Source organism: Amblyomma maculatum, chromosome 10 (assembly GCF_055883805.1).
Source record: "Amblyomma maculatum isolate TAMU_Amacu chromosome 10, ASM5588380v1, whole genome shotgun sequence".
Classification (NCBI taxonomy): Eukaryota; Metazoa; Arthropoda; class Arachnida; order Ixodida; family Ixodidae; genus Amblyomma; species Amblyomma maculatum.
The window spans coordinates 176,375,937-176,400,424 of record NC_139353.1 but is presented as its reverse complement, the minus strand read 5'-3'; the positions used below and the strand labels follow the sequence as shown (position 1 = coordinate 176,400,424).

The 24,488-nt window shown below is 43.4% G+C and overlaps 1 protein-coding gene across 1 annotated transcript in view; it reads left to right on the top strand.

The window, feature by feature from the left end:
* LOC146177985 (salivary peroxidase/catechol oxidase-like) overlaps positions 1–24,488 on the top strand; it is an 88,176-nt gene that overhangs the window by 49,501 nt on the left and 14,187 nt on the right. The window contains exons 9-11 of the mRNA XM_084580689.1: positions 7,635–7,770; positions 12,581–12,790; positions 17,269–17,403. Of these exons, the coding sequence (XP_084436815.1) occupies positions 7,635–7,770; positions 12,581–12,790; positions 17,269–17,403 (481 nt within the window). The remainder of the gene's footprint in view (positions 1–7,634; positions 7,771–12,580; positions 12,791–17,268; positions 17,404–24,488) is intronic.

The following is a 24,488-nucleotide window of genomic DNA, read 5'->3' as shown; positions in this document are numbered from 1 at the left end:
CGGCACTTACTAGAAACGTCCTTCGATTATACGGCGCTGCTGCAACTGATGGCGGGATCCGCATCCTGATTCAAAGTCATACACATCCATCCATCATCATCAAAGCAGTGGGGTTTAAACGCTAGCGCGTTGAACTCCTAAATGCGAAGCTTAAGCGCTCTCCAATTCTTTTCGCTTTATTCGTCACGAAATGTACTGAAAAAGATTCTCTGTGCGTCATTCCCGCCGAAACATAATGTTAAAGCATGTTTGTGTACTGTGGGGCATGACGGATTCCGAGCATCCACGCTTCGCCGTACGCAGCATAGCCATGTCTGATGAATAATGGGAGCTTGGTGGTCGAGCCGCTGCGGAGTGTTAGTGCTAATAAAGCGCCTCTGATGAGGCAACACATGATCTTTTCCTGTGCTTCATGTAGAGTATACCTCCACGCTGATTTTAAAGGTGGAAATGTGCAGTCACCCTTTCCAGCCATCCTCTACATTTATTGCCCTCCTACATTCGTTCTCATACTTTTCCTGTCTTTTCCTCTCCTGCTTTTTTTCATCGTCCTTGCGGCTAATATATATATATTGCGGCTAAACATCCCGTGTGTTACCAAATTTTTTTATAGCTGGTGTGTACGGCTGGGTGGGTAGCCATGCTTCAAAATTTCTGCCGGCTCTCTTTTTCGGGCTCAATTGTGGGCAGTCGGTACGGGATCTGAATATGGCTTCCTATTGCTAAAGAATAAACAGTTATTGGAAAATAGGCGCGGTCACAATGCGTGATAGATCTCCTGTACACGCTCAACAAAAACCTAAATAAATAGCTTACAGTACATTCTGAAATGGAAGGCAAACCAGCCTCATTCTTCTCCTTATTCGTAGTAACCAGATGCTTGATTCAAATTTCAAAGGCCTAATTCTTGTGTTTAAAATATATGGTCAACAAATAGCAAAAGAGATCCAGCTGCTCGAGCGGCACGATGAAGCACAGTTTGAGAAGTTCGGCAGTCATGCAGGCATAGCGAAATCTTGGTGTAGATCAGCTGTACATGATACTACTGGACGGTAACCTATAGGTTACCGTCCAGTACTATCATGTACAGCTGATCATGTACAGCTGATTATGGTGGCTGTACAGCCACCATAATCCTGCATAAACAATAACAAAATTGCTGTAAGGAATGTTGTTGAGCAAAGAGACGCGGTCGGCCCAGTACTATTCAAAGCTTCTTCAGAGGAAGTATTCCGAGACTGGGAATTAGAAAAGTTAGGGATAAGAGCGGATAGAGAATGCCTCAGTAATCGGCGATTCGCTGATGACATTGCCTTCCTAAGTAACTCAGCAACCTGGCACCTAGGTGCCAGGTTGCGATGTGGCAGTCTAAACCTGGGCGCCAGATCGGCGTAATTTGCATTGTCAGTGAATATGGCTGAAGTTTTATGTCAACAATTTTCTGGCTTCTCTGAAAGAAATGTTTGGTTTGGTTTGGTTGATTTGCGTAGTGTAACGTCTCAAAGCGACTTAGGCTATGTGAGAAGCCGTAGTGGAGGACGCCGCAAATTTCGACCACCTGGGGATCTTTAGGTGCTCTGACATCGCACAGTACAGGGGCGCATAGGTTTCGCGACGAGTGAAAAGTTGCCGCTGAGGCCAGGATTCGATCCCTCATCTTCAGAAACAGTAGTCGAGCGCCGCAACCATTGCAACACCCTAACGGCGCTCGAAATGTGTTCCTTTGTCTTGATCTTCATGATCCCTTATTTATTCATCCAGTCGAGATGAGATTATGAATGTGTAGGATGGCAGAGGTTGCGTAATGTGGCACTGCTTCGTCACAGTTGTCAGCAAGGTGTTCTTTAAAAACACAATCTGTGTAGGTTTTGCGGCAATGACAACTCTATAACACATTTTCGCATTGCTGGCAGTTGAAGCATTCACGGGGTCAGGCATGTATGAGACATCTGTATTTAGGTAACCAATTTCTGTTTCTTCTGGTAGTGCGGTTGAATGTAAAGTGTGTCAGGTGTTTCGTAAGAATCTATTTCCACCATTGCGAATGGTGCTGCTCTGTACTTGTATTATGATTTGTTTAACAAGACCATTCAGCATATATTTTTATGATTTGTAAGAAGGTTGAGGAATAAACCACTCATAGACATCCATGCATAAGTGTACAGTGATAGTCGCAGCAACATTCCTAGTGGTTTCAAGATTTATGAACTTCACATCATTATTATCGGCCGGACTCTACCCAAAGCAGGGCGAAGGCCTGTCCCAAAATCCTCCAGTTAATTCATGTTACCTGCATCCAAGTGACTCAAGTGAAACAATTAACCTATAATCATGCCACCTTACATTTGCGCCCACTGCTACACTTTCCTTTCAGTGGAGTTCAGTGTGCTACCCTAAGCGACCATTTTTTATTCTCTTCAACCAGCATGCTTTGTCCTTGGCCATTTATTCTTCTCGACTTCTACTAGAATGACATCAATACTAATTATTTTTCTAACTAAAGGTACACGCTTACTATCTCTTAACGTTACACTTACCATTTCCTCCTCATGTCCCTCTGCGTTGTCCATAACCTAAGTAGAACCTTTTTCGGTAGCCTGCAATTTACAGCCCCATAGGTGTGTATAGGTAAGATTCAAGTATTATGTATTTACCTCTTGAGCGATACTGATAAGCAGGATACGTTTTTGGGCGAGTTAGTTTACGACGATGGCAAGGTATATGGGCAAAAAAGACGATTACGACAAAAGAAAAGACAGGTCGGAACGAGCGCCAAAAATGGGCAAGCTGCTAGTCATAATCTTCGAATGATTGCCAAATACCCACTATCCCCATCTTATCCTCCTTGTTATTTCCCTTTCATGGTTCGGACATGCGGTTACTACTTGCCCTATGTAGAAATATTTGCCTACTACTTCCAGTGCTTCTCTACCTAACGCAAACTGCTGTTCCTACCCAAGGCTGTTAACCTTGTCGGGGACAAAAACGGACAAAAACCAGATCAGAAGGACGTGTCAGGAGACGGCTGTTTTGTTCCCCTGATCGCCGGCCAAGCGGCCACTCGCGGGTGTGTGTGTTTGTGCGCGCTTGTGTGTGTGTGTATGTTTACGCGCCGCAGTGCCCTTTTCGGAAATGGCACGGCTGCTTCTTGTCTCTGCCGGCCAGTCGACCAACGGCTCGTCGCCCCTCAAAGCGTCCCGATCCACTGGCGCCGTTGAGGGCACAGCGATGGGCCTAGCAAGACTCGGACGCCCGCCTGCCCTGAAATCCGAGCTTACTAGGGGGCTGCGGACCAGCACCGGGGACGCGAGGAGTGAGTGAGGAGGATTCCTCTGTTACCGACACCGCCGAACGAGCGCCGCGACTGCCAGGCTCCAAGGGCCCATGCAAGCGTGGGGCCCCCCCCCCAAAAAAAAAAGGGAAAGAAGGGAAGGCCTGGAGAGAGGAACACGGCCAACCGTCGTCGAAAGACAGTGGCTTGCAGGACGCCGAACGAAACGGTCGTCAGTTTGAATTTGTGTACAGTTTCTTTCATATGTAGCCATTAAATCAGTTTGTTAAGTTTCACCGGAGTTTTATTCTGTGACCAAATTATCTCAACGCAGACACGACGACCACAACGATTAATATTACGACTGACAAACCTTACCTTATTCTTCTGCGTGTTGATTTTCAGGCCTACTCCTGTTTTCCTGTCTAGTTCATAGATAATTCCTTGTAGGTCATCCTCTGAGTTACTTAGGCAGGCAATGCCATCATAAAGTTTGATTTGATTTTTGGGTTTATCGTCCAAAAGCGACTAAGGTTACGAGACACACCATAGTTGAGGCCTGCGAAATTTTAACCACCTGGGTTCATTAATGTGCGCTGACCTTGCAAAGTACGCGGGCGCCTTTTTTTGGCCTGAAAGTAAACGTGGCCGCCGCGGCCGGAATTCAATTGCGCATGACTGGGGACAGCATTCGAACACCCTAATCACTGAACCAGAACGGCGAGGCAGTTTTAGAAGTGTCGCGAGCCTAAATGTCAAGGGACTGTATAGATAATCACATCTTGGCCCGGAAAAGTAGAATGGCAGAAGCCTTGGTCTGCAAAGCTGCTGCTTTGAATTCGTAGCAGTGTTGTTCTGTAGAGAAGCTTATGCTTTATCATGGAATCTGAGGCGTTCAATTAGAAGGAAAAATCATTTATATTGACATTCGTGAATATTTCGAGCCTTAACTAGAATTCCGTTCGCCTTAAGCATTCAGGCTCCTAGGAGAGAAAATCTTGGAATTGCAAAGATTGTGCGAAAATTAAATTGATTGAGGTCATTCCGCGGCGGAAACAGCACACCTTCGCTGCGGGGCTATGTGAGTCTATTGAATGAAATATAAAAGCCGTACTCTGCCGTGACTTATAGCTTCTTCGAACGCTGGGACGAGGTCTAGGATTTTCACACTGGCCGCATATGGTGAGGCGTGGAGCAAAACGGTTAGTATTTTTCTTGCTACTTCATCTTAAGAGCGCGGAAATTGTTTGTGTGCTTTTTCAGAGGCTAGGATCATAGCGAAGTTAGCAGCGTCTGCAGAAGGTTAGGTAGGGGAATGGGAATTAATTTCCGGTGACGAATTGGAATTATCTGGCAAAGTATAGGTTTATTTTAAAGGTGTTTGAGAAGTCTTTGTCTTAAATGGTGCAGGAATTCTGACAGTGATAGGCCAGGAAGAAATGAGGTTCGAGGCATCATTCAAGGGTATTAAGTTTCTACATGTTGCCTACTCGCACGAAGCAGCTTGTATACTGAGCACTAGAAAGGGAAACTGGGTAATTATATCCACTTTATCATCAGCGTGCATACAATCAGGAAAAAAGATGGAGATGGACAAAACACTCTGTTCTATCTGTATCGTTTTTCCTGTTTGTGTGCGCGCTGCTGATACAAATAGAGTGCTACCTCATACATCACCGTAAACAAGTGCTGCTCTACTTCCGTAAGGGTATTGAGCCATTCAGTGTTCTTTAATACTCGCAACAAGCAGTACATTCATTCCAGGCAGTGCTAATATGAAGAATGTAAGACTGCTCAAGTCTCTATAACACGTATCCATGCTGAAATATAACCATATTATCTTGTCAGAAAACTACGTCACGCATAATGTCTGAAATGAATATAATTGTAATATTCTGTAACCTTTAGTAAAGGTGAGCCAAAGACACAAATGACTCACTATAATAAAGCGAAGAATTTTCTTTAAAGACTATTTTTGGCAGGATCAAAAACCACCATTGATGGTCAGTAGGCACATGACCATCAATGGTGGGTCATGTAGGCACATTGGCTTTACTGAAATACTAGGGGGAGTGATGTGTATGTGTGCAGCGGCTTAACTCGTGCTTAATATTCTGGTAAGGCTGGCAAAAGCAGTGAGTGTTGTTGAGAAACAAACATTGAAACAACCATTACCACTATCGCATCGTACTCTAGAGGCAGAAATTGTGTTCTCATAGATTGGTTTGATTTACTTAATATTAACACCAAAATGCAACACTCTACCTGCTTTTAGCAAATTACGTTCTCTCACATGTTCAGTACTCCTCGGAATCAATGAAACTTCACATTCGTTGTATTAGGGATGGCTGCGTCAGTGGCATAAATATATTTGTTTGGCGTAATACACAGTGTTCAGCACCAGTTCAGCTTCTTCAATATGTCGGACACGAGCACTGGCAATGGGATCTCCACATTACCAATTATTTGTTGTAACATGCAAGGTATCATTTTGCTCAGGCCACCTTCTGAAGATATCCGATGGAGTTTTATTGTAGATTCGCCACTTGCTTTCGGCGTTGGAAGGTGCTTCCAATCTGATTTCGTAAGTGGCCATTCGCAGAGGCTTCGGCATATAAGTATGGCTTCGCTCCTAGTGATATTATCTCGGTCGGTTATATGATCATGATGTCTTCTGCAAATTGTATCTTGGCATTTCTCAGGGACAAACCCAGTTTCTGCCGATCCTTGAATAGGATGAACTATCATCCTCTTTGGAATCTCTGTTTGTACCTTTAGCTTCGGATGCTTCTTATCTGTTAGTGCTTTTTGGTGTTTAACTCAAAGACATCAAACTAACGCCGCCTCTACCACATTGCATGTATATTTATTTGCTTGCGCACGCACGCTCACAAGCTATGGCTTCTCGTATTTGCCACTGCAGCAAAGGCAGCCAAGCTAACGCAGATTCTGTTTCGTAAGGCACGGTTCTACCTGCGAGAGTAAAAGTGTTGACTTAAACGGTAGTTCAACAACCGGCAATTTGGAGACATGGTGGGTTTGTGTGAAGCACATTGTGGGTGATAACACCACAATAGGTTGAACAGAAGCGTGTCATCTATTTGACCGGCCACATAAATGGTCACACGACAAGCTTTGTTAATTACCTGACTAAAAAAAAAGAGAGAACCAGTCATTTTGCAAGACCGACACGGACAGACGCTGCTGAGGGGTTCTTTGGGCGGCTAGAGTACACATACTAGCATAGTGTATGTCCCTATTTGCAATAAGGCAGACTTCATAGAGTGAGATCTAAGACAGTTGTCTAGCATAAACTATGAGCATCTGCTTGTTTGCCGGGTTTACATTTTTTTATCAAGTCCAGAGGGATGTTAGAAAAGGTGTAAATTAGAGTCGGTACAGCTGCGATAGGCTAATTAGGTCACCTCACAATAAGAAAGGGTGGTTAAGTTGCTTAGTTCAGATTAATCTCTGATGTTTTTTTAAAGTTTTGAATAGCGTCTTTAAAAGGCATAGCATCACGAGATCGGTGAAGGCACACTCTTATTTCGTATCGTCCAATCAGAGAACCTAGGTGATCCTGTGTGCATTAATTGACTGATTAAAAAACGTTTATTGACAGCCCTGTAGAGCACGTTTGCTGCTGGTATCTGTGCGGGCATCTGGCCCCACCACATCACGGCAGCCGAGGAGCGCGGTGAATAGATTCTCCGTGACATCTGCCGTAAAGCTAGGCTCTGAGGCCTAACCCAGCAAACTCTCCAAGCTTTACACAGAGTATAGAGACGGTCGCATTGTCGAGAGACAGCGGAAAGTTCCAGTCGATGTAGTTGGTCGGACGGATGACAGTTGGAATATCGGATGCATTGAAGACATCTAAATATGAGCCTAGTTGACTTCTTGGGGACACACTGCATCCACTTTAGGTAACAAAGGTGAAAGCATCCGTCAAAATCTTGAATGACAATACCATCACAAAGGCAACTGTCATTGATATAATAAGTGGAAACTGCAGATGCACAAGAGGAGCCTTTGGTTTGGTATCGTTTAAGGGGTTTAATGACCCACTGCGAAGTATCCACGATAGACGCCGTAGTGCATTTCTCCGGTTATTTCGACCACCTGGGGTTCTTTAACATGCACTGATATCGCTCACGGGCGCCTTGTTTTTCGATTGCAACGAAAAGCGGACGCTGCGGCCGGGATTCAATCCCGGAGCCGGGGGCCAATATTAGTTTTTATTGGCAGCGTGCGCTTATTAGAAGACTAATAGCGTTAACATAACATACTCACATAATGCATGCTTTTCAATCGAGCTGCACACGTACCAGCGATATCAAGTACCTGCTGCTCGTCTTCATAGGAGATGTTCGCGTCAACCAGCAGCCTGGACTGCTGTCAGTGCAGACACTCTGGATGAGAGACCATAACCGAATCGCTCGCCGACTTGCATGCATCAATCCGCACTGGGACGACGAGCGCCTTTTCCAAGTTACCAGGTGAGACGGAGAATTTCGAGCCAAAAATTAATTGGGAATGATTAAGCGAGTACCTGTGTGGGACAACGGGCAAGGAGCATTGCTCTGAATAACGTAATTTATTTCCATAAGTCCAAAATAGTCATTTACAATAGTAATGAAGATCGTGACCATTTGTGGACAGAAACAGCTCTACATTGGCGTGCTCCTTACATTCCATGAACGATAGACAGGCTCCTAATATCATCCTGACCGCTGCCTGATGAAGGGTGGCAGCTACTGTATACATATACTACGTTATTATTATTATTATATTTATTATTAATACTAATAATATTATTATTAGCCTATTATTAGTATAAAGTATATGAAGTTTATCATTGAAAATCGATGAATTGGCGAGAAGGACCATTTATATATTAACACTTACAGGATAGAAAAACATCCAGGGCACGAGAAAAGCAATTCTGGCGCACAAGACTTACGTTATTTGTCCATTACTAGGCTTGATTCGAAGTCGAAGCAACTCTGACTTTCACTTTGGCATCTGGTCTCAGACACCGATTAGTAAATGAGCTGTTAGCTTTGATTTCTGATAACAGGACACGGCGTCAATGCTGCAAGCAATTCATATAAAAAAACCACAAGTACTTGGCAGCTTACAGATCTTGTCAATAAAGATTCACATAAGTTGCTCAGCATCGTTCCCTACAAATCCGAACTTCCAAATCATCCAGCGATGAACTCAACATACAGTTTTAACACAGGAAGCGCACCTGAAGCCGTCCGTAACTTTGATGATTCTTTACTAGAATAGGGTAACGTTCACAGCCGCAGGAATGACACTACGTGTGTCACGTATGAAATGTTCTTTGAAACTGCCGGAAGCAGTAGGCAAAGATTGTACATTGCGTTAAATCTATGCCTAGTTACGTACAGTGAGGGTGTTGCAGAAACACTCGTACTTTGCTTATGTAGATCCAAGCTTTAGTAGACAAAAGGTTCCTCCTGCACTGCATTACCTGTCGCGAGGCATCTCCAGTGAACACATCTGCTCTTTCACACTGTGCTGCAAAAAATGCGGGACCGGTCTGCGAAGCTTTTAATGTCCTACCTAGGCGCAGGTGCGTGAAATAAAAGATGAAACATTAGGAATTTGCACGGAATTAATATAAACGACGTCGTTTCCGTCCGTTAGCACTGGCCTGTCCGTTAACCACAGGATGTGCAAGGTTAGAAACGTCTGTCATATATGGCTCTTGACGTTTGTCTTCTGTTGCTCATTTCTCCTTTATTCTACAATAAAGGAAAATATGAGTCAAGATATTTGCGTTTCAATACTGAAATAGATATACTATATATTTTGAGTTTAAAAAAATCCTTGTTATCGCAAACTGAAGCATTCATTTGCATCTGACCACATAGTTATATGCAGAGGTCTTAAGAGTTCCAGTTATTTTAACGCAATTTGTTGCGAACGCCTCCAAACAAAGTAAATATCAGTGCAATGTGTGCAGGCGTACCTGGCTAGCCTTAAGCCAATTCTTTGAGTAAATGTTATCCCTTCATTACATAGGTTGGTAGGTATGAGGAGTTCCCGATTTAAAAAGAAAATAGCTCTGGTACCACAAGCTCGCTTCCATTCTTATGTAATAAAAATGTGCAGCATAGTTTGCGAAGTTTTGCTTTGAACATCTTAATATATATCGGAAGCGCCAAATGTGTACTGTGATCTTGCATTCAATGTCTCTTGAAAAGAGCAGGTTTGTAAGATCACCTGTGTTTCAGCGTTGAGTCTGAAAAAGACGTTGCTGTGCGGTTGCACAATGCAAAGGTAGCCAGACTGTCTCTGATAGTTAAAGTCGGGTAGATAGCACAGCACCTAGGTTGTTTCAATATGAACAACTGAGACATAATTAGGCTTATTGAATGCGAACACATCATACAGCACTTTTGAGTCCGTATTCACTGCGCAGTCGTTTCGGTTTTCTTTTCATATATCGCGGCCTATTATATTCAGCATCTTATTAGAGACTTTTCATTAGGCACTAACACCAAACGACGGGATACTAACGCCGCAAGTGCGCCACTTATGAATGTTTACTTGTGAAGCTCGAGAACAACACTGTGTGCGGAAGTTTCTTTGCAAATGTTTCCAAATTCATAAAGTTCGTTCTTTTAAAGTGATTACGTGTTTGTTCCAAACCTGACCGGCGATATTCGGAGCTTGTCGCTACGAAGAGAAAAAGTGGCAAGTCAGCATGACTAGGTAGCGGTCGTAGCGTAATTGTATTGGAGGTTTCTTTTGTGTTTCACGCAATTATTCGGGTGTCGATAATTGCCAGCTTCAATCGCTGCGTAGGCGCTGCCACAGCGTTTCCCTGTTGCATTTGACCCTTAATATTCCTGCACCAACAGTATGGAGCCCAATGGCGCGTTTGGCAGGTTATACGCACAATATCGCGTTCACTAGGTGCTCATTTATTAGGCGTAAATCAATTATCTCTTATGGCCTATGCGCTGTTTGCCCGCCCGGTGTGCGGAAATCTTAGGCATAAGCTGCCCTTGCGATATATATGTGTTACAAAATTCTATTTCCCGGCCATATTTTCGCCCACTAGTTTCTATATTTGTGGCTACTAATAATGAGCGATGACAAAGGCAAGTGCAACAATAGCAACGCTAGGCGAACTCCCGTACAATGAGACTGGGGCTGCTTGTGGATAAAAAAGAATTGTTTTGAGGCGATATTGAGAAATGAACAACTCCATTGATACATCAATGCATAAGAGGCAGAGATAATACTAAGGAGCAAAGTTGCTGGAGGAATGTATAACGTTTATCTCAGCGAAACCGAAATTTTGACCTCCGGTGAGTGCGTGGCTACAAACCAGAAATTACAGATCACACTGCCGCGTTCGTGCAGCAGTTAGGACACTCGGCTCTTATGCTTAATGATGCGGGATGTAATACCGGCAGCGGCAGCCGCTTTTCGATGGAGGCGAAAAGCCAGGCGGCTGTGTGCTGTGCGATGTCAGTGCACGGTAAAGAACCGTAGGCGGTTGGCATTTCCGGAGCCCTCTATTTTGGCGTTCTGGAACTTCTGTAAACGTGTGCTGTACGATATACTATGGAAGGAGAGGGAAATGTTTGCTTTGTATGATTTAACGTCCCAAAGCAACGTAGGATATGAGGCATGCTATATTGAAGGGCTACGGAGTAATTTAAATCGTCCGCGGATCTTCTATGTGCACCAACGCCGTACAGCACACGGACGCCACATCGGTTCATCTTCATCAAAACGCAGCCCCAGGCAGCTGGACTCGAACCTCGGTACTACAGTATACTAGTCTGGCGTTGTTCATTATTGGGCTGCCATAAATGTTCACTGGTGAAGTTTCGCGGACGTGCGCGGAGCCTATCTGGAACGTTCCTAATTTACAGTTGTCAAGAGCAAGTCTGGATCCTCAGTGGTGGCAGCGTTGCTTTGGTTTCCAGTTGTAGGTTCCAGCATTGGAATAATACAAAGCCTAGCAAAACGAAAACTGATGTTGAAGGCGTCATTCCTCCAGAGCCATGGGGCGCGAAGGCGCACAACCAGGCCGTGTCCGGTGCCAAGTCCATGTCCTAATAAAACTTCTTCTTTATTCACCTATTTAGTACCGCTCTGCTCCGGTGGCTCACTGATTATGCACTAACCTAGTGAATATATAAAAGCGCGCGGGATCGAATTACGGCGGCTGCGGCCGCTTTTTGGTGGAGGGGGAAAACAAGGCGACGGTGAACTGCGCACGTTAAAGATCCTCAAGTTGTCGACACTTCTGGAGGCGGGAAACTACAGCGTCCGTCATAATGTGGATTGTTATGATACGCTTAACCTCATAAAATAAAACCAGACTATTTCACCTTATGATAGGAGGGTTTGCTCGCTTAACGTGCTTCTAATGGCTCTAGCATCAATAAACGTAATCCAGAGTAATCGTCTACTTCAGTTTATTCGTATACGCCGGAAAACAAGTATTTTTCGTTTTCAGTGCTTATGTGAGACTTCAAGAAGCGCAATTTATTTCAAAAGAAGGTATGGCAGAGACAATATATTTACATTATTTTTCGTATTGTTGCGTGCTAGAGCTTTCAGAAGCAGAACACATTTCGTTTCATTCGTAAGTAAAACAAAATGACCTTCAGTTGTGTGTAATCCCTACGTAAGAAATCGTACATTAGCGGTGAGACACATAAACTACTGTATGAAATATCCCTGAGCAATATCAGAGGAGAAGCCTCATTTTGCATGAGGAGCAAACTTTCAACACGCAAATTGGGTGTGTCTCGGTAGCTCTGCCAAGATGAAGACAAGGCCACTTGTCGAAACGTTGTCTCGGATTGCGAACTGAGGCTCCTGCTCCATCCTTCTTTAGTACTATTTCGTACTGTGTAGCCATCTTCGTTCTCTCGTCATGATTTGCTGCATAATATCTGGGTTTCAGCTCCAATTTCACAACGTTTTCTCACCGAACCCTTCTACCCTGCAAACTTTGTGGCCATCATGGGTGGCATTCGTCTGCTGGCTACATGCACAACAGTATTAATCTGTTAAATGTGAAGCTCTCCACATCGCTTAATGCACTGAGCCAAAAGATGCCAATTCAAGCCATTGACTAGGGTGAGCATGTTTAGGGAGAATATTGCACAAAAATTAGCTACATATTTCTACTAAGTGTTTGTCCAAATTAATGCAAGCGCATACCTGGAACTACTCAAAAAGCTCTATTTGAGGCTTAATAATAGCTGCCAGCGCAAACGCAATGCATTCCCTGGTTTGTTCTCCCAGGCGGATCCAGGAGGCCCGCTACCAGCACATTGTGTTCTCCGAGTGGCTCCCGTGGCAACTGGGAACTAAGGCGATGGATGAGTACGGCCTCTGGCCAAAGAATACTGGTTGGACATCGTACAAGGAAGGACTAGACGCCACGCTCAGCAATGAGTTTGCGGCCGCACACTTCCGCTATGCACACTCCAACATACCCGAAGGGTACTGGAGGTGTGTGCCTCACGTGTGACTTCTCCAAGAAATATTTTTAATGGTCGATAATAATGTGTTACTAGCAGCCCCTTGGTACAATTCTCGAAAGTAATCAAGCTGGATGAAACAGCATGTATTCAATATGTAATCTATTTCCGGATTTAGTTTGTTTTCTAGATGATATAACAAATGCAGCTAGAAAAAAGTTGAAGTTCACTTATTAGCAATTGAATTCTCTTTTCTGTTGTCTCACAGTGATGACAGGTCCGAGCTGTGCGAAAATATGCAACTTTACATTGCACATAGCAAGTGAACCACGTAAATATAGAGAACGAAATAATACGAAAGACGTTTTCAGAAAACGCCTGAAGGATTCATGCAATTCTTCAACAAATACTATGAAAATCAGTGTAAGGTGTACAGTAAAAGCCGAAAAGGAATTAAAACAGCGGTATAAAGTAGTTAAAGTAATTCTCCTAACAATATAAATTTATACGTATCCATAAGGGCTCATTTCAAAAACGCAATATGAATATCAGGCGATTACTAAATAGACTTAGAGGTGTGATGTTTTCTCAATAAGAAAACAATTCACTCACTATGTTTAGTTTATATTGTCAATTGATAATTTTCCGGCTGTTTTCAAGCTGTGTGAGAAAATCTGAGGAAATGACATTCAGATGTAGGTATTTCCTATAAGAACTATACTTTAAAAGTTAATGTTCCAATAGTGTCAATACTGCATATATCGCATAAAAGCTATTCTAGTCGCAATTCTAATCAAGAGCTGGCCAGTCCTGAAAGAGGGGGCGTCAGTAAATAATACAGAAAAATCAACGAAATAAATAGAGGCTAATGTTATGTGCGAAAATCAGCTTTTTAAAATCGCGGTCAAGGATAGAAATGAAACGCTAAAGAAAAGCGATCACGCACTAAACATGCAGGTATAGGGCAAGAGCTGGTATATACGTTTAGGAACCACGTTGAGTAACGTGCAGCCCATGTTCTCGCGGCCACTTTATTTCTCACAGAGTGATGTTATAAAAAAAAATGTCCCGAAGAGCCATTTTGACGAAAGGTGTGAAATTTTCGGAAATGTTGAATGGCTTTAAGAAGTGTTTCACAAAGTGATTTTTTTTTGTGTGAAACATTTAAACTTTGGGCGAGCAGGATTCATCATCGGCCGCGGCCGCCGTATTTGAATGGAAGCGAAACCCAAGGCCCCCCTGTTCTCTTGTATATCGGCGGCCCGTAATGCATCTCGTTCTCGTGTGCACGAAATTGTTCCGAGCCCTCTACTACAACAACGCAAATAGCCTGAGCTGTTTTGGGATGCCATAGCCCATAAAAAAGTTGAAGTTGTGAACATTAACGTTCTCTTTGTACAGGCACGCTGTAGCAATTTGCAAAGCAAAAATAAACGTGAACGGAAAGTAACCGCTCACAAAACATTGAAACAGCAAAAGCAAATTTTCAATTTTTCGCGTCAATTTTGCTCCACGGAAGAAGAGTTTCGTTCATTTCCTTTCAATTTGCAGGCTTTATTTAAGCATTAAAACTTCTAAGCTTACAAGAGCGAAACTTGCTCGGTCACAAAATTGAGGAGATTTTTTCATTCTGTGTGCCGTGTGGCACCTTTCTTCAGAATAAAAGACCTCCTTAATCCGCAACGTATCAAGCCGTCAGCATGCTTCTTAACGTTGTTGCACAGATACAATGAAGTAGGCACTGCGGTTCACTTATTTTGGACATTACCCGAAAGAATAACGAATCCTATATTGTTGGTTGGTTTGTGGTGTTTAACCTCCCGAAGCGACTCAGGCTATGAGAGACGCCGTAGTGGAGGACTCCGGAAGTTTCGATCACCTGGGGTTCTTTAACGTGCACTGACAACGCACAGCACACGGGCGCCTTGATTTCCTCCTCCATCGAAAAGCGGCCGCCGAGGCCAGGATTTGATCCTGCGTCCTTGGGAAGAGTAGGGAAACACTCGCCACCCCGGCGGGTTAATAAATCCTATATTTATCAAGGCCTTTAAGAAACAGCCCGGAAAATTCAATATCTTCTTGTTTTGGGCGGCCATAAAGTCACGTTATTTGTTATATTTTTAAGCCAAAAATGAAACTGGTGAAAGTCTAAAAAACGTGTGTATGTGTCCGCTATCGAGCCTACTCTCCATCATAAAAGAAAAATGGTTAAAAATATGAGCTAGGAAATAAAAATGGCGCCGAAAGGTTTCAAAGAGTCTCACAAATCATGGAACGCGTTATGGGATCTCACTTAAATAGAAACTTGCTTTGAGTTTGAAAATACTGCATTGAAATCGTTGGTAAATGCTTCCCTAGTATTTCATATATTGTGTGTATTATGTGTCTAGGGTAAGAAAAGTATGTTCAAATCCGAAAGGCAGGCGGTGCTTCCCAATTGTGAGTACTAAAACTGTCTGTGTGGAAAGCATTCTTTCTTTCCCTCCGCAAAGGAAACGTTTACGAGGGATGCTTCTTAAATGTTTTTAGTTCACTCTCTATATACCTAAGAGAGAAACGAGAGCTTTAGGGTCTGAACTCAAGTTTGTTCTAAGTTACCATTAGTGCTCAGCAGAACGTTTATATTAATTTAGTTTACAGAGCTTAAGGTTGCAATGCAACTCAGCCTATTGGACACGACGTAGTGGATACCTCCGAAAACTTCGACCATCTGAGGTTATTTGCACCGATGTCGCCCTGTACAAGGGTGCCTTGATTTTCGCCCGGATCGGAAAACGGCCGGCGGACCGGTATAGGCTGGCTGGTATCGGCAGGCTGGTATCTACACACTACCTTGGTCTCACCGGACGAGTTTCCTCTCCACTGAGGCACCGGAGCGGGCCGTCACTGCCTGTTGACGCTAGTAACTGTTACTGTATATGCTTTCTAGCACTTTATATTTGAAGACAGCACAGGTGTCTCAAGGTCAACCAAAGTGAAATTCCTAAAAATATGTAGTACAAGAATATCGCATACTAAAGGAGAAGTACAGCATATGCACAGAAGTTTACCCAGACGGTTAAAAAACTGCATTTTATGTTGAATATGCTGTGGTGTATGGCAGATCTGACAAAACAGACTCCATCAATGTGCTTCAAATTTTACAGCCGAACGTTAGGCTGTCCGCGTAGTTGTAGAAAAAATTAAGCACATGTGCATTGAACAGTGTTATGTACAAAGATTCGTGGCTTGTATTCACAGCTCTAAACTTCTTTCTTCTCTGTGGCTCAACGTGAAATTGAAGGGGGAGTGCACTTGCCGGTTTACTGCCAACGGAGTCGATACCGCCTCTGCCGACGTGCGGATAATTGGAGAAGGGGGAGGGAAGGAAATATGAGGGAGAAAGGGGTTGCTAGCGCTACGTAATCGCAGTCATGGTGTCATGCCTCCAGGGCGTCTACGCCGGGAGAGGCCGGTTGCCGCCAGGAAGGCGAGGAGCAGGTGGAAGGGCTTGTGTGAGACGGGCCCACGAGGAAAGAGAACCTCTTTTGAGGTGGAAGAGGGAAGGAAGGGGGAGCGATAGCCTGAGGAAAGGCAAAAAATGCTGTCATGGAATTACTTGGTAACATAATAAACAACTTAAAAGGTTTTCAGCGTAAGGACATAACAAAGTCCTGTAGGCATATATGGCAATGAGAGAGCGGATATGTGCGCTGTGCTAGGTTTGAGGAAAAAAAAAATGAGAAAACAGAATTACCGTAAAAAAGATAACACAAAAGTTATTTCAACATAAACAAAATGAAAATGGCAGTCTGGAGTAACCAAGGAACTAATAAATTGCACCTCGTAAAGCTCATAATAGGAGAATGAAACACAAGCACTAACCAGGATCGCTAAATGAAAATTACATTATGCCATCTCCGAATTGGGAACACACATCTCACAAAGGATGTTTGATAACTAAGATGATAAGCTTATGTGTGAAGAATGATAAGAGGTAATTACAGTCACTGACAAGTTAATTACATGCCCAAAGCTAGACACAAAACGAAACAAAAGCATTTCACTGTTTTCTACAATAATGCGATTCCATACCATCCGATATTAATGTGACGAAAAATAGCAATGGTAAACTTATCATGTATTTTTAGTGTTTTAAAAAAGGAAACTTTCTAAAGAACTATAAAATTTTTATTGCATCTGTTTTCGTTTTCCGGCAAGAACACATTTTAACCTTGCTCTTGGTGGATTATAGGCTTAGTCGCTTAGCGCCATAAAACACAACATAACAACAACAAAATGACGCGGAAACGTAATTTCTACTGATTTCTTAGCAGCCATTCATAGCGGTCTTTTTGAATACATTTCTAGTGCTGATGTGATGCTCAAATGATTTGACATATCAGATGTCCCGATATATAGGTACGACGTGTTTTATAAGGAATTTTTCTATACCTGAAGTGTCATTAAAGTGCAGCTGATTTTGTGCCTTAAACTGTGAAGATTCAGTTGTATTCGCATGTCTTTCAGAATAGATGAGGAAGGAGTGAATCAAACAATGCTCAAGCTCAAGGACGCCTATTTTCGGCCAATTAACGGCAGTTACAGGCCAGTAGACAACGTTCTACGTGGATCCACTGTGCAGCCACAGAAACCTTTCAACAGGTGAGACGCCACCATGAGGGATTTGCACGCTTCTGAAATATACCGCACCGCCTTTTTTGATCTAGCATCCTTTTATAATCGCCTCTTGTAGGTATCCGGTGAGGATCGCTATGCTCGTGCCCTATTGTGAAGAAGTAAGCGCCTCGCAGTATTCTAGCGCATATTTGCTTCATCTATCCAAGTGTCTTTAACACTCACCCGGGTTGGAAGAAATTGCAGCTATCGCAGAACAGCAAATATGTGAAAAGAAAACGGGACTGCATATTCATTGCCCAAATAGATATATGTATAAAACTTAAATTTGCGCCTTAAGGAGGAGCCATACCAGAAAGAGTGATCATTATAATTAATTATTAATTTTCATAAAATTTGCGGAACTAGGGTATATCGTTTTAGTGATTGTCCCTTCCAAATTGGGTTTACAACCCCACATTCCTACCACAGTGAAATCTACTCTACGGAAGCGTATGACGTGATTGTTTCCATATAGTGGTGTATCTCAAGCACACATAAAATTCCTTTCAGTGCGGAAACGTCTTCAAACAACTTTGCGACGAACCTGAGTGCACAATGGTCTTACAAAATCAGCATATATTTAAAAGCAACTGTACCTTTGACATATACGCATGTGTTCAGTGAGCGCTCTTTAACTGTTTGAGCATAAAGGGGTAGCTATTCCAGTCTAGGTAGAGGCTCTCGGCCTAGCAGGAAAATATCACTGGTAATCCAGCTACTAAAGAGGGTGGCGGTATTTTATACTTAGCTTTTCCTGTCGGAAACCAAGAAATCGGGGACCTCTAAGCTACGCCTTTAAAGCTAAGATGCGACGGCATTGAAGGCTCCCTTTCGTAAGATCCCTTTTATCCTTTCGTGTTTATGCGCTTTGCTGCTCGTAGTTTTAGTAGACTTTTAACTAGTGCTTCTATTATTCCTCACATGGTCATTAACATGCAGCCGTAAGGTGGCACCTTATGTGAAATACTACCTAACACAGATACAAAGCAGCTACTCAATCGAAGCACACAAACGTACCGCTGTGACTAAGAGGCTGCTTGTCAAACTGGGGATACTCAGATTGTAGAGAAATTGATTTAGATCACACTTTCTCATCTCGAATTTAATGCTGATCATGTTATGTGATCTCATGTCATCACAAAAACCAACGACTACATAGTCACCTGCAGCTGCCACCTGCACGGTGTCACCTACACATCACCTGAGCGCGAGGCCATGCCACATGCTAGAGCCCTTTCCAGAATTGTCAGCTCATGAAGCCCAGGCTATGACGGGTTTTCTTCATAACGTGGTCTTTCACGCTATCGCGCAAAAATGATTGCGAATCAAACATTAATGCACAAAATAATGTTAAGCACAACACAAACAAGACACAGCTAATGATATATCTTTCAAAAGAAGAACTAAAAAAATTCAAAGTATGAATATAACATCCCGCGCGGTGAATGCGTAGATAATCGAAATTTTGAGGCGTTGTACCTAAATTTGGAAATCATCACAGATTTGAAGCATTGTATTGTAAGGTGTGTATTTGTTGGTCAAGTTTTTGGCGTCCGGTAGGTCAATTCTTGAGAGTGGTGTGCAAAATTTGTTAAGCGCCAGTTTGTTAGTGATAGCCAAATCAGGTTCAACACCAACATTGGTTAACTTGGACCAAGCCAAATTTCGTGACCCCTGAGAGCTCACTTCTAGGCGGTCCTCCAAATTTGGAATGTTACCATAAATTGGGTCATATTCAAATTAAGTTCGACATCCATTGTGGTAAAATTTTTAGCATGTCTTATTTTGAATGTACAGTGGGATAAAGCTTAAAATTTGATGCCACTTACGAATTGGACATACTACTATCAGGGCCGATATAATTTTGGTCAAGTTATGTCGAAGGCAGGTTTGCATGTTCTAGGATGACTACTTTCATGAACTTATGAGCCAAGTCTTGGGGCTTATCCAGCGAAACATTTTAAAGACACCGCTGAATTGACCATATCTGAATGAGGGTGAACGCCAAATGTGGTCATATGAAATTTATGGGGGTTCTCACAGATACTTTTGTACCCGTGGCCGTGTACAGGCTTTGTTCTCTGAGAGCGTATTCCTCGCACACCATATGCGCACGCACTTTACACCATGATCCGGTTATTGGTCACTCATTATTAACCTTCGCGCTCTTTACTGTACGTTGTAAGATACACTCGACGGACATGTCAGGTTGCGGCCGTCCCAAAGATATGTGTACATTCCGTTGCAGAACCTAGCTCAGTGTGATTGTTTACCTGGAGTTATGTTGGAGCGCTTATCACAAATCTGATGGGACACAAGGTCATCGTCACCGCCAAACGTCCGCTCATAGTGCGCGCTGTGTCTGCGTTTAGGTACAGTTGCAGGCAGGCATGCATAATTAACATCAAACCAATAGGTAGTGCTGCAGCGGGGCATATTAAACAAGCGTCTTAAGTCTTTCGTCTTTTCGTAGGCGACTTTACTGAGAGAAGTTGAAAGGGCAGCACTTAACCGCACGGGACTGCGTGCTGTAATATGATTATTAAGCAAAAAGCCCTTCATGGCTCATGCTGTCCTCGTGTGTTCGTCTGGTCACACTATAGCTGTCTATCAAATGAATTTGTCACCCCAACCCGAAACTAACGTAATCAGAAAAATAAAACTCCTATCTCCAACGTAATCGGTCCTCATCCATCGGATCCTTAGCCGAGCACTTTAACCAACTGCGCCACACCCGGGACCGTGAAACACACATCATAATTCTCCTTGGCTACAATGGATATGACAGTAGGGATGAAAATAACGCTGCAATTAGTGATAATGACAACGATGATAATGAAGGTGCATTTAGGTGACAATGATAATGAGAGCAAACATGATTGCACTGTGTGATTCAGCACCGCTCAGGTTTTCTCATTTCTGCACTGTAGATTCCACAGTGCACTCGGAATTGTTTTCTATAAGGTTCTCGAATCGTCTATGGCATACAGGGTAGATATTTGTTTGGGCGCCTCATCAGCTTCGAGGATCTGCACTGATGTTTTGGACAGCCGCTTACTATTTACTGCATAGAGTACCCGGAGTTGAGCCTCCTAGTACCTGCTTGCGGATTGTCATTTTTTTTAGTTAATAAAGGTTTGTTTTGATGAAACGCAATATATATAATGCTTTCATCGATATAAAAATAGATCATTATTTCCATTGGAAGCAGTAATGAAGGCAGTATACTTGACGTCGCTTTGACGAAGAAAGGTTATCGCTTATAGCAATGTAGTGAAGCGCACTGGATATATCGCATCGAGTATAAAGCTTATGAATGTTGCTTTTCCTGCATAAGGATTGTTCTGTTGTAGGTATATTAGCTAACCCTCGTCAGCGTGGTCCGCTGCACGAAGCCAACCGCGATACCTACTACCCTCTGTGCCTTAAGCCTAGATGGAACAGGTATTGCAGGTCTCGCTGCTTGTCTTCGATTCTACTGTGCTTCTTAGGCTGTTTGCGACATGGATGTACCGCGGAGCGCCTTACACTGTATTTGCTGCGCCATACGTTATCCCTGTGCCATTGATTTCACAGTGTCAGAATTCCTTAAAAACAGGAAAAAACGCACATCAATATGGTTAACATGAAAGTTATCGCAACAAGTGTAAGGATGCAGGATGTGCGAACAGCAATAAAAGACCCAAGGATATTTACACAACGTACAATATTCGTTAGCAAAGAAACAGTCACGCTATAGGCAGCGGTTTAAAAACCGAAAATGAAGCGTGTATTCCCTGTCTCGTAAACTTCTATCATGTAATTACAAACAGGCTTTTGATTGGCTTGCGCATGACATAATCATTCTTCTGTGGCTGTGCTGCACGAAGTAACTTGTTGTAGCATGCATGTGTATCATGCGAAAACAAAGTCGGAAAATCTAGACTGAACCACCTCTTCACATAGGTCCTCTTCACATAGGCCCATTTTACCTTTAATGAGAAAGAACAAGACAATGTATTCCGAATAGGGCATAGTGCGTTTTGTACGAGATGTTTCCAAATTGTTTTCCTGGCTGCCACACAAACGAAAAAATGGCCATCGATATAACATCCTCAGAAATTGTGAATTTGGGTGTTTATCATATCGTTTGCCACTCAGATATCTTTATCAGCATACAGTCTTTATCGCGCGTAATCAACTTCATATGTAAAAGACTACCTTCTATATACATAAAACACATTACGAAGCCGTACAAATGTTCCTGCGGCCTTGGAGTGCGGTCTCTGACTCGGTATCTAAAAACAGCGTTTGATTCAGTTTCCTCCTCGGTAGTACTGATCCAGTTTGGCATGTTCCCTTAATTTTATCGTGGCATAGGGTTGCGTAACTTCACAAAACATACAAAAATACAAATATTCAGAAAGTTGCTGAGTATAGATATGGATGGATGTATATCAAATGATGCAACAGCTCTCGTAAATAAGTATACAGCAACCCCATCACTGCTTGAATAAAGCTACCAAGATAAAAAACAACTAGCATTGCCACCTCCTCAGGTACAGCTCAGTAGCATACTTCAAGCAGATTGTTTTTGGCAGGTCACACAGCCGGGCACAGATTGGTTTGTGCGGTTTAACATCCCAAAGTGACTCGGGCTATGAGAGACACAGTAGGGAACTTAAGATATGACGGTCACCTGGGGTTATTTAATGCGCACTGACATCGCACAGCCTACGGACGCCTTGAATTTTCGCCTCCATCGAAAAGCGCCCTCCGAGACCGGGTCACAATCCCGCATCCCAAGGCACAGTAGTCGAGGGCTCTAATTACTGCACTATCACGGCGGGGCAGGGTTCGAGGGAATATAACCTTTTGCAATCCTTCAATATTGAGCCATTCTTGCTATATATATACAGGCACCTTATGCACACTTATACAGTTCGGTTTAAAATTGGATTTTATACCTACGTCACGGGGTACTTCTCTTAACAAGGCTGGCCATTATTGATATATAGTACGCAGGTAAAATGACAGGTAGACAATTCCTCTGTGGCAGAAAGTAGCCGGTTGTTAGGGTTTTATGGTTGCCCAAATATGAAGCTAACCATCAGAGGGAATTAAAACCGCAAGAATATCAATGCCTCTACCATGATTGGTATTGTGAGGTCTTAAAAGCTTATTCATTTTGCTGTTTTGCGTAGTAATACACACGCCACGTACTACCTCCCATAGTTAACATCTGCTGTTATTTAATTTCTTCCTCACATAGTGAAGTAGCGAGTCTGAAACGCTAATGCGCGGAAAATAGAATCCGAAACAACAGCAGCAGGCAGAAGCCAGAAGCCATAATGCGTTTAAATGTGTATCCATACGACTAAACTCGGACTGAGCTACGGACAGGTCATATTGTGTCGACTGCCAATGGCCCGTCGCATGACAGCATTCCCCCCACGGCGGTCCTAAAAATAAGAACAGCCGATAGGCCCGACCAACCAGCGGACCAAAAGGATACACTAATGATTTCGCAGCGCAGTACGCTATCTGCCATTTTTAACATCATCTTACAATGCCGAGTTGTTTGGATAATTGGAAAATATCCAGGCGCAGCTCTGGCTTCGTGTAGCTATGGATGCACCTAATGAATGGCTGTGCTAACACCGTAGCTATTTTTACCACGCTTCACGCAACCCTTTTCATTTCAGACGTAAATGCGAAGACGATAATGGCATTAGCAATACACGCCACCGGCATAGCCGTGGATACGCGTATACCGGAGGCTCGAATGATTAAATGCAGTTAACGCGAATAGCAGTTCGTCGTTGTTGCAAATCTCGCAACCGTTGCTTTCGGGCGATCCGCATAACGAAGCTGCATTCGCAAAACGTTTGGTATTTGTGTCGCTGTGAGTGGACTGGCTTCATATTGAACGGCAATAGCGTGCTCAAGCATCGTCCGATGCGCTATCTCTACAGCCACGCCTCACCTCCTGCAAACTTTCTCCAGTGGAACGGGAGGGGCGGATAGCGCCTGCGGCTGCGTGTGCAAAGAAATAGTTTTCCGCTTGATTAATAAGCGTGGCTTGAAGGCGCATTCAAACTGACCATCTCCTTATAATCGCTGACTCATGCAGAGTGGCTGGTAAGTGTAAAAACAAGCGTTTCTTCTCGCAGCTGCAAAGCAGTTGTCGCCTTTGCAGCACGTTGGCTCATCTGCTATTGTAATCTAGCTCCGCTGTTAAGGCCTTACCGAAATTGCCATATTTTGCTTTTGTTACGGGACAAGGGGTAGACTTTTTTTTTGAAAGAGTACACTCTTTTATATAGCACTGATCATCTTTAAAACACAAATTCGCTGTGGCTACGACGCAAAACAATCTAGGCCTAGCGAGTACTTGGGAGTAGCGCGGGGGGGGGGGGGGGCGCCATCATCCGCCGCGCTCGCTGCGGCACCGTTCCGGCGAGCTCGCAATATTTTTTGCGGCACGTGTTCATATTCTAACTCTGATGCTTTCATGATGTAGCTAGAGCCAAATCTTTCCCTAAAGTTTTCCCTAAATATGTCGCTGCAAAGACTCGTCCGGGATGCAACGGTGCAGCTTTAGTGGTGCATGTACCATCGGGCGGTACTTGCATGTAGTGTAAAAACGCCGTCGGATGGCACGCCAGATGTTGCCTATATGCTATGCGGCTCTTCAAATCTTTTGCAGCCTGTTGGCACAAAGTGTGCGTTCTTGATGGGGCTATTTGATGCACATTAATCGGACGCCAAAGCGTGCCCTCCGTTTACAGATGGCGTCAAGTCCGCTGTCTAGAACGCGAAATATTTCCCAGCCGTTTTTATTGTCTTCTCCGTTCCGTGAACCGGTTGCGGACCTCATAAACCGATCCGCCATACAGACAGAGATTAAAGGTTAAGCTTATGTGGCCCCGTAGATTTTATGATGCCCAATCACTCAATTTCCTAAAGTTATGCTTGCTGTTCTGATACTTTTGAATTTTATCCCTCTGATATCATATTTGTGTGCTGCTATTTCTTGACTGTTTGAACAGCTGGTGGCTGGCCAGTTTTACCTTTGCCCGGCAGTTGAG